General features: G+C 48.0%; 1 protein-coding gene across 1 annotated transcript; it reads right to left on the bottom strand.

Annotated features, from left to right (window-relative positions):
- Nucleotides 1–432: 432 nt before the first annotated feature.
- LOC149346540 (endothelin-converting enzyme 1-like) lies at nt 433–7,809 on the bottom strand. Its single transcript, XM_089585409.1, has 2 exons — nt 7,667–7,809; nt 433–2,890 (listed from the first exon to the last, which is right to left on the bottom strand). Exons 1-2 carry the CDS (start codon nt 7,807–7,809, stop codon nt 916–918), a joined length of 2,118 nt encoding a protein of 705 aa, XP_089441535.1. The 3' UTR covers nt 433–915.
- Nucleotides 7,810–10,367: the final 2,558 nt, after the last annotated feature.

A 10,367-nucleotide genomic window follows, 5' to 3' on the forward strand; every position in this document is an offset into this window, starting at 1 on the left:
ATATCGATACCTGTCAAGAAAACATCTCGCTGCACGTCATCAGCACACGGACACTTGGGGAAACGTAAACAGCATTGTAGACAGTTTGACAGCGTGGAGAAGACAATCGCATACTGCACGCATGCAAATCATGGGGAAACTTAAACAGCGTTGTAGACAGTTTGAGAGCGTGGAGAAGACAATCGCATATTGCACGCATGCAAATGATGCTAGCCATACAGTTCGGATTATACAGTGGCCGAGATGCAGCAATCTGAGGAAGCCACAACGATACAAACGCGCAGAGCTGAGAGCAGCAAACACTACGTCATGTCCGCGTCCGAGCAACACGGCCACAAAGCAGCAATGACCAGAAAAAAAAAATAAAAACAGCACTGAAATTCGTCCAGCGTTGCTCTTGATCGTAACCCACGTTTGTGTAAACGGCCAATACGGTGGCCACGGCTGTAGCGCTGTGTACGCCCCAGATCGCCCGGACTAAGTCAGCACACAATTTCTTGCTCATTCAATCCAGAAAGCACGACACTATAAGCGCTTTCTCAGCGGCATATACGTCGCCCTTGATTTACGCCTGGCCTCATCATCCAGCAAATCGGAAAGCGCGTGCCATTAGTGGTGTCAGTTCTGGGCATTTGCCCGAAATCTGCCCATTTTGAACGCAGCAGAACTTGCTCTTAGCTGGCACTGTCACAAGTTCTCAATGAAGGCTGTCCCGAGCACAATAATAGCTGAAGTGGTAACATTATTCTAACTAGAGATGAAGGTAAATTGTTTCAGGAGTGACTACATGGTCATTAAAGCACAGTGTAGTCTATGATGCTCATCAAGTTCTATACAGAAAATCGGGTGAAAACGAAACGGTATCTCATGAAACGTCACGGCATCCGGAATATGCAAGCTTTCCAGTGGAACCAGTCAACCGAAAAAATTGCACTTTTTCTGGGGATTCATCTTGGAAGGATTGGAACAGTCGAATGCTCTCGCGAATGCCGCAGAATTGCGCATGACGATGTTACAGTCTGACGAGAAGGCGCTGTGGAAGCCACGTACAGTGCAGGACATGTAACACATGGTCATGAAGAGGGCTTTGTCCGGCGAAATGTCCTTTCCGACGTAAACACCTTCGCCATTGTCGGCTTCTTCCATTGCCGCGTACGCAATCGCCGCCGCCGGCAACTCCGGAAACACGCTTGCCAAACCGTGGAAGTTGAGACAGCTATCTCTCTCCTGGTAGGATTTTCTCGCCTCTTCGGAGAAAATGCAGTCTACCTCCGTGCCGTTCGGGAGCCACCGGATGCCCTCTTTGTAGTAGAGCGGAGGGTAGATCATGTAGATTGGTACATCCAAGATGTCCAGAACGTAGTCAAGCCTGGGGTAGGTCGGCGGGAAGTTGGATGCCAGCTTCAAAGCGTCCCAGTGCACCTGCGAGTCATTGATGCGACGCACTCTCTCGCTGGCACGATGCATGACCCTGCGTGCCTGAATCCAGAGTTCGACGAACAGTTCCCCCGTGCTCGGGTAGTCATTGTAAATTTCCTCCAGCGCTTCGTTGTTCAGCAATTGCTCTTCAGGCCACGCTCGCATCTTAACCGACCTCAGCTTCTCTCTGGCGACGCGTTTGCTGTCGTCGTCAAGCCACGCTACGCGCTCCACCTTCTTGATGGCAACGGATACCAGCCTCCGGAATCCGGCGCCTATGACTTGCCGGTCCTTCTCCATGTTGTCGATGGAGACTTCGAGGGAGAGGACAAGCGCCTTGTACGTAGACTCGGTGTGGAAGCTACAGAATAGGGAACGATAGACGTCGACCCTGTGCTCGGCGCCGAAACGTGTCAGGAGCATCCGGGGCTCGCCAATGGGCGCGAACATCTGGACGAACGTCCAACCGAACAAGTTGACAAGTCGCGTTTGTTGGTAGTCGTCGAGGAAGCGCCCGACGGTCTTCAGGAGGTTCTCGTCGCTCAGATTTACGTCGTCAGTGGCTGCCAGTTCTGGACTAAGCGCTACGTTTTCCCGAAGAAGGTTGATCCAGGTACCCGAGTTGATTGGCTGCGAGTGGTTGCCAATGTCTCCGAGGCGGAATGCTGCCGAGGTCCTCATTCGAGTGAAGATCATTTCGCAAAGTTGGATCAGCACGGTGCCCTCCATGTTGCGTGTTTTCTCGATGGTATCCTGGAGGGCGGAATCGTCCACGGGAGCAGTGGTGTTGAGGCTGAGGTCTTTATAGTAGCCCAACCAATACGCAACATAGCTGCTACGGTCTTTCACAGCCTCGTACTGATCCAAGAGGAACGCCAGCGACGGAGCGGGGCTGAACTCCAGCAGCCATTTTCCAAGCCGGGCGAGCACGCGGACTTCGAACCATAAGTGGACATGCCACTTGTAGGACAACGCCACCAGCATCTCCAGGGGGTTCGCGTCGGCTCGTGGTGGCTCCGGCCAGCCGAGACCCATTTCCTGCATGAGTGCCAGGAACTGCGGCAGGTGGGCGCCGCCGTGGTCCCGTGCGTTCATGCAGGACTTGTACATTTCGAGGGCCTTGGCTGCCACTGGGAACTTCAGGGCGCCCTTGATGAGTAGTTCCCTGAAGATGATGAGCCGCGAGAAGGCCACGTCGTCGACGGGCGTCTTGACGTGCTCCCTGCGGTCCGTCGGGGCCGACCAGGAGGAGCACACGTAGGCGGAGAAGTCTTCGCACGGGTCGATGCTCCTGTTGATATCTCTCGTTAGGAGTTGCACGTGCAAGCGGCAGGGCAGGCTGTCGCAGTGCTTCCTCTCTGCTGGAGACGGGGTGTGACCCCCGAACACAAATGTGACGAGGGCCACGAGGAGCAAAACCGTGGCGGCGCAGGCGATCCCAGCGATGGCCATTTTTTTTCCAAGGAGTGAGCTGCAAGAAAACGGGGGGAAGTACAACATTTAGAAGGCTGCATGAGTGCTTCCTAATGAAGAACAATGAAATAAAACAGCGCAAGGGGCGGGACGAAACACGAAGGAGGAAAACACAGACACGGGCGCTGACTAACAAGTGAAATTTAATTTCGATGTAGGACACATATGTAAGGTACAAAGAGGGGGATGTGTCCAAGGCGATCCTACACATTCGTCCCGTCCCTCTCGTGGTTTTATTTCATTATGCAATACCAACCAGTCCGGCATCTTGCACTTCTAATGAAACACGGTGAGCGTACCACAAGACGCGGGACACTGGACGAAAACCCAAGCAGCGCATATAATTGGCCTAGTATTGGAAATAGATTGGTTTACTCCGATCGTTTATAGGACCGGCCTGTGTCAAATATATTTCTAATATTCGGCCGATTAAGTGCGCTGCGGGAGAACGAGACGTATACGTTCCGTGCGGTCGAGTATCAGCATAGTGAATGCGTGCTAGCGCATACACGTATACTTTACCAGCCAGCCGCAAAGTATATAACATGCGACGTGACAGGTGGATGTGTCTGTATGTGCATATTTAGCAAATGCGCATGCGCAGAAACGTGCAGAGAGAATCCGACTCGTACGGTATACGCATTTATATCTATGCTTGTGCGTCTCCAGTCTAATGAAATCAGAAAAGGAGATAAAGCCTGGAGGGGTGATTATGCTAAACCTTTGCGCCACATTCATCGCTAAAGGCAAGAATGCTTGCACAGAAAGTGACGAACATATTAACGACTCACTTTTAACGAGCATCGAAATCTGTTTTAAAGAGAATCTTTCCATGCTTATAATCAGCCTAACATCAAAAACCCGGCGTGGATACCCCGTGTAGCACCAACATCAAAAGAAGGTTATAAAATTGTAATGAAGTTGCAGTACAGCGTTACATGGCCCACTGAAAGTTATTTTAAAGGGATACCGTATGAATATTAGGCGCTTCAGTTTCGTTCTGCAATGAAATCTGGCGTTGCGAAGTCCATAAAAGACAACATCGTGTTTTTTTTTTTTTTTTTGCACAAAGCAAGCGGAAAGCATTTTGCCCCCTCATTTTTTCTTTCAACTGGTCCACTTAGCGATGGAGCATGCAACCACTGCTCCTTGATGCTGTGACGTCACAATCTGTCTCCGCGTCCAGCCGGCCCGGCCGCTTCGGCATCCCATCGCTCCTGGCAGAGCATCCGCCTCGCACTCGGGAGGTGCAAGGTTTGATCCCCAGTGCCGATACCCATTGGCCTTATATAAATGGGTGCATTATAAAGGGATGTGAAGGTGATCACTTCAGGATTAACTTACTTGTTAATTTGTGATGAAGCGCTCTAACAGGACTTGTTTTCTCAACAAGGCTGCTACGAATACATTAGCCTAGCTAACCGAAGGATTCCTTTACACTGCACCGTCACGTTTGCTGCGGACCAGGGGCGTAGCCAGGAGAGGGGGGCTAATGGGGCTTCAGCCTCCCTCCACCCCCAAAATTTTTCGAACTGTCACGCACGGCTGACCAAAACAAGCACCGGCACCGGAAGTCATTCTGGATTTTGTCACCTATAATGTCTTTTTCAGACTAGAAAAGACATTTTGTCGTCAATATTGATAACTCGGGTTGGATTTCGTGGCCATGCCCATGCACCTAGAGTCACTTAACGCAAGCATCAGTTAGTATCATGATCGAAATTACCATGCGAATATGAAAATTTTGAGGACATTCCGTTCTTGATTCACGTTGCTTATTGAAAGCCCTGGCCACGCGGCGTTTCCCAACATACACAGTCGGATATAGGTTATTGCAACTTGCGGCATCATTCGTTATTTCCGTTTGTCCTTCTCTTTCCTTTTTAGCAAACTGCTTTTATTTTTTCTTTGAACCAAAAGAATACCCTTCTTTGATTATGGGTGCAGAATAGTTGTCGCCGTGTTGGCAGTTAAAAAATACGTATTTTGATATTGATTTCTGCATTGTTACTCTGTTATTCTAACCATATGATGCTGTCGCGGCCGAAGCATGGCCCAAGTACATATCGCGACTTCGGCACTCATAGTTTTGTTCCTGCCTAGATCGTCTGCCATTCCGTGTGTAAAATTTACTACCTGTGATTGCGGAAGGTGTTTATTTGCCTTGTATGACGCATTATACAGAGAGACTTTTGCTTACATACGTAGCTTTAATGCAGACATACGTGTAATTAAATATCTTGTGAGGTTTTGTGTATACATACAGTGACTTTGTTTTCATTGACACTTTTTGGTCATTTATCAATTTGTATCTTCCCATTTCTAGTACTCCATTTTAGCTTCGCACTTCTAATGCATATTTTTCTGAACTCCTCGTTTATACATGTTCTGATTGTGGCGACTAAAATTTCGGTGCAATTACTCGCAATACATGACCGGCGACAGCTGCTGCTGCGCAGTACACTGGAACGAAGGACAACGTCGTTGAGATCTTTTCCTGGCCGTTGCATATGTACAAAAATGTAAAGGTTCTTGACCTACAAAGATTCATAAGAATATTTGTCCTCTATAATTGTTCTGGAGGTGTTAGCAGCGCACACCCAACAAGGACGAACAGAAAAGGCAACGAAACTCAGCGCTGTTTCGTGGGCGCTGCTAACACCTACAGCATTAAAACCAGCTAGCCCAAGAAAAGACGATTCTGGCCTATAAATGTTCATTTCATGGCCTTTACGTTTTTCATATCAGCGGCATGTACTGCTTTGCTGGTTCCGGAATTATATATGTTTCTAGACTTCGTGCGATATTTTCTTTACTTATTAAATACGCAAAAGCGTGGAAGAATTGGCATCAGTTATGTCTACCACAGTTTTTAAGACATACGAATGCATTCTTTTATTTTAAAAATGCATATGTCACTTGTCTAGATAGTGCGCAGCGTTATCTAATAAACAATGGCATTGCCAATATGGCAATGCCAATATGGCAGTGCAGTTATTATTCTTGCGTTTGATCCCTCCACAATTTCTATGAGAAGGCCGCGCTGCAACATGAGCCCCCCCCCATTCCCCCCCCCCCCCCCCCCCCTCCCGAACAAAATTTCTGGCTACGCCACTGCTGTGGACTACGTGCATGAACGTCAAACCAGAAAAAAATTTCTTGGCCCGTTTTAGCAGGAACGAAAGCGAGAACTTTCAAATCGCGCTAAACTGCACAAGACTGCTGGGTTAAACGCATGAGAAAAGAATTTCGGACCAACCGTTGCGTACAGGTCAGTGATTCGTGTCGCCGTCAAAACAACTTAAATCCGCCTTTAGTAGTAAAAGCTACTTGTAAGCTCTAGCCCTCAATGTTTCAGAAAAGTTAGAAAAAATTCATTGAGAAAAAGTATTTACTTAAACCAAAAATAAACACTGGTATAAAGTTTTAGTTTCATGGTGATAGCGACCTTCATAGTACCGGAAATCACGTGGTCTAAAGAAACCAACGCCCCGCCGCGGTGGCTCAGTGGTTACGGAGGTCGGCTGCTGGCCCGAAAGACGCAGGTTCGATTCCGGCCGCGGCGGCTGAATTTTGGTGGAGGCGAAATTCTAAAGGCCCGTGTACTGTGCGATGTCAGTGCACGTTAAAGAACCAGAGGTGGTCCAAATTTCTGGAGCCCTTCACTACGGCGTCCCTCATAGCCTCAGTCGCTTTGGGACGTAAAACCCCAATAAACCAATAGACCAAACTGAAGAAACCAACGTTGCCAGGTTAGTACCCTGTAATTTCTTCGCAGAATAACGTCTGTCTATCAAGCACCTCAATGGCTGCCACTAACCACGGTTAGCGAAATTGCGGAAAGGACGTGCACGGCTCCAGACACAGCACGTTAACTGCGTTGTTGAAGCTAATTACTGTGTCTGCGCGTGGGGTAAATTACAGCACTAATGATTTTTAACTACTCAGGCTTTACCTATAAACAATTGGAGGGTACACTTAAGTTGCGCAATTAAGGGTATGATGCGATAGCTTAAATTTTTGCACCCTTTAAGCAGTGGCCTTGCGATGACAGGTGTTGCTATCGGTCGCATAAGAGCCTCTTACTATAACCTAAAGGGAAAGGTGGCGCCCCGTCTAGGGGTGTTTGCATGGAGCTAGCTCAAGACCACTTCAGCCACCACGATCGCTCTAACCATCAAGGGCCGGCGAGCTACCGACTGCAGAACCAAAAAATGTGGCAAAAAATAATGCGAAAATAAACGATGTTCGATCATCAAGAATGCTCTAACATTCAATGTCCAGTCTATAAATTGTAACAAACGAACAGATAAACATGTATGTAGAAAGATTGCCCAAAATATGAGATGGCTTGCTATCTTATTGGCCATGTATTGGACACTAAAAATTGCGAGGACACTTTGGCGACAGGCGAAAGCCGAGGACACTATGCCGTGACGACTTCCGGTAGATGTGACGTCACACAATTCCCGTGACTATACCGACGTCCGCGCTATTTCGACGCAATTCCGACATTTCTGCCTATAATTAACTACTTCTACAGTCATCAAACTTGTCTTATAGGTTCATTTTTTCCTCCTCTATCTGTTTTTTTCCTGTAGTTTTTAGTTTCCGAGGTAACATGAGTTAAACGCTGCCAAAGGTGTGACACCCTCTGCTAACGGACGACAGTATGAGGCACTGAAGGCCTTCGCGTTAGTATTTCGTGCTTAACAGGCACATTTTTAGATACCGCCTTCTCTGGAAAGCGAACTGAGCACACAACGCACGAAACACACTCGCCTTGGCCGAGAAGGGCCCAACAGGATGTCCATAGCTGCCGGTGGACATCTCCGTCATGCCCTTCTTCCCTCTGGAAATCCAGCTCGTCTCCCTGGCATTTGTCAGGAAGGAACGACGGTCAGACGGACCGCGCATCTCCTCCGCACCGGCAGACCTCTTGAGGCCCGAGGCCGCCGGAGCGTCGGACGGTGTTGCCGATTGCTGCTGTGGCACGTCGAGCGGTCTAGCCGCCGACATCTGCGGCCGATCTGGGTCGTTCGCCATGGCGTCGCTGGGGTCCGCGTGGGGCGGTAGCGGCGCATTGCCGTCGGTAGGAGAAAAAGTATGCGCGGACTTGCGCCTAAGGGAGTGGGCAGTGGCGCCGCCCGCCAACGCTTGATGATGCGTAGCCGGTGGCGCTGCAGAAAAGGTAAGGAAGAAGTGTTACCGCGCAACTGTGGTTTGTAGCGTGAAACAGCGATAGGACAGAGTCGAAAGAGGGGTGAAGAAATTTCTGTCAGGAAATCGCTCTGGCCCCATTCTTTCATCAAGGAACGCTAAAGACACGCAGTATATGCAGAGAGAGGACCACACCCCATGCCCTGCCAAAGTCCCTTTCTTCTCCTTGACTTCTACTAGGATGTCATCAACCCGGGTTCGTTCCCTCACATACTCTGCCCTCTTCCTGTCTCAACGTTACACGTATCGTCTTCCCTTTTATAGGTCGCTGCGCTGTCAATTTAAGTTGAACCCTGCTGGTTAGCCTCCACGTTTCTGCCTCATAGGTAAGTATCAGTAAGATACAGCTGTTATATACTTTTCTCTTGAAGAATAATGGTAAACCCCCATTCATCATCTGATAGGAGCTGCCAAAAGCGCTCCACCCTCCGTTCTTATTCTTCTACAGCCAGATACAACTTAAGAACGAAGCGGTTTTTCCCCGTCAAAGAACCCCCTTCCAGCCAATCGCGTCGGCCGATTCTCATCAGCCTGCTAGCGTGACAACGGAGGGAGTGGGGTTACAGTGAAGGGGGAAAACTACACCGCGGTGACCACTGAAGCTCTACTGGACATTCGCAGGACGTTTCGGGCGTCCCCAGGACGTCCAAGGGGGCTTAAGTGCCCATTGGGACCAGTCCATGAAGGGACGGGACTATCACCTTTCATCTGCCACTATCTGTATTGCCGCGCTAGCAGGGCCATGAGAATCAGCCGGCGCCATTGGTTGGAAGGGGGCCCTTTGACGGGGAAAAACCCTTTTGCTCTTGAGTTGTATCCGACTGCAGCTATTTCACTCTCGTGATCTGCAGCTTCGGTCACTACCTGCCCTAAGTAGGCGTGTTCCTTTACCCCTTCCAGGGGCTTGCTACCAATCGTAAACTGTTGCTCCCTTCCGAAACTGCTCAATATTACTAAATTCTAGAGGCCCGTGTACTGTGCGATGTCAGTGCACGCTAAGAATCCCAGGTCTTTGAAATTTCCGGAGACCTTCACTACGGCGTCTCTCATAGCCTGAGTCGCTTTGGGACGTTAAACCCCATAAAACGAACCAACCAACTTTAGTTTCATAGAAATAAATTTTTGACCGACCGTTCTCCTTTGACTGTCTGAGTCGTTAACCATTGTTTGCATTTCTTTCCCTGACTGACTTACAACAAGACAATGACATTAGTGCATCGCAGGTTACGAAGACATTCTCCATGAACTCTTATCCTAAACGGAAAAAAAAAACAGTCACACAAGACGACGGACAAGAAGAGTGTACACACCACAACGACTGGACTAACAGCTGAAGTTTATTGGAAAATACATTTGCTTTGAAAATACATTGTTTTTTTAGGTCGCCCACGATAGATGAGATTTCTTGTCATTGTTTCTTTTGCTCAGTGATTAGTGATGATGTTGTGGCGCATACTCTGCTGGCCTTGCTCGGACCATGTATTTTCCAATAAACTTCAGTTGTTAGTCCAGTCGTTGTGGTGTGTACACTCTTTTTGTCCGTCGTCTTGTGTGACTGTTTTTTTTTCCGTTTACAATGTACCAACTGGCCCGCATTTCAACCCTTCTGCATACTATTTCTTATCCTAAGTTGCTCCCAATCCAGACCTCTGAATACCTCCTGTAAACAGGCAGTGAATAGCATTGGAGAGGTCGTGTTTCCCTGCTTTACACTCTTCTTTATAGGAATTTTATTGCTGACTTCATGGAGGACTATGCCTGCCTTACAGCCGTTACTATTGATGTCTTCCAGTATTTTTACATGAGCCTCATCTACACCCTAATTTCGTAATGCCTGCATGACAGCTGAGGTTTCGACCGAGCCAAATCACACTCTCTAGAACTGTTTTTTTGAGTGGGTGGGGGGCATTTCTAGTTTGTTTTGTTATAAATTAATTTCTTTATTTTTATATGTTTTCTTTACATGTTAAAATATACATTTCTTGTTTTTATTTTCTATACTTTGCAATGTTGTTTGCAATGTTTATACACGTATCTGTTAATGCATGTAAAACCTAGACTGAAATGGGCAGCTTTAGAAAGATAAACAAACGAGAAGTGATGATCGGCTGGCCGCATTGAACAAGTTTGTGCATAGTTTCAATTCTTCTCATCAAACTCATGAAGTGGAATCAGACAATCAGCTTCTGTTATGACACGATTGGTTTAGGTTTCTGAAAAGAGACGTTTTACGACTGGCTACGAAGCCGACTACA

This window comes from Amblyomma mixtum, chromosome 4 (assembly GCF_055824585.1).
Source record: "Amblyomma mixtum isolate Tamu chromosome 4, ASM5582458v1, whole genome shotgun sequence".
Taxonomy (NCBI): Eukaryota; Metazoa; Arthropoda; class Arachnida; order Ixodida; family Ixodidae; genus Amblyomma; species Amblyomma mixtum.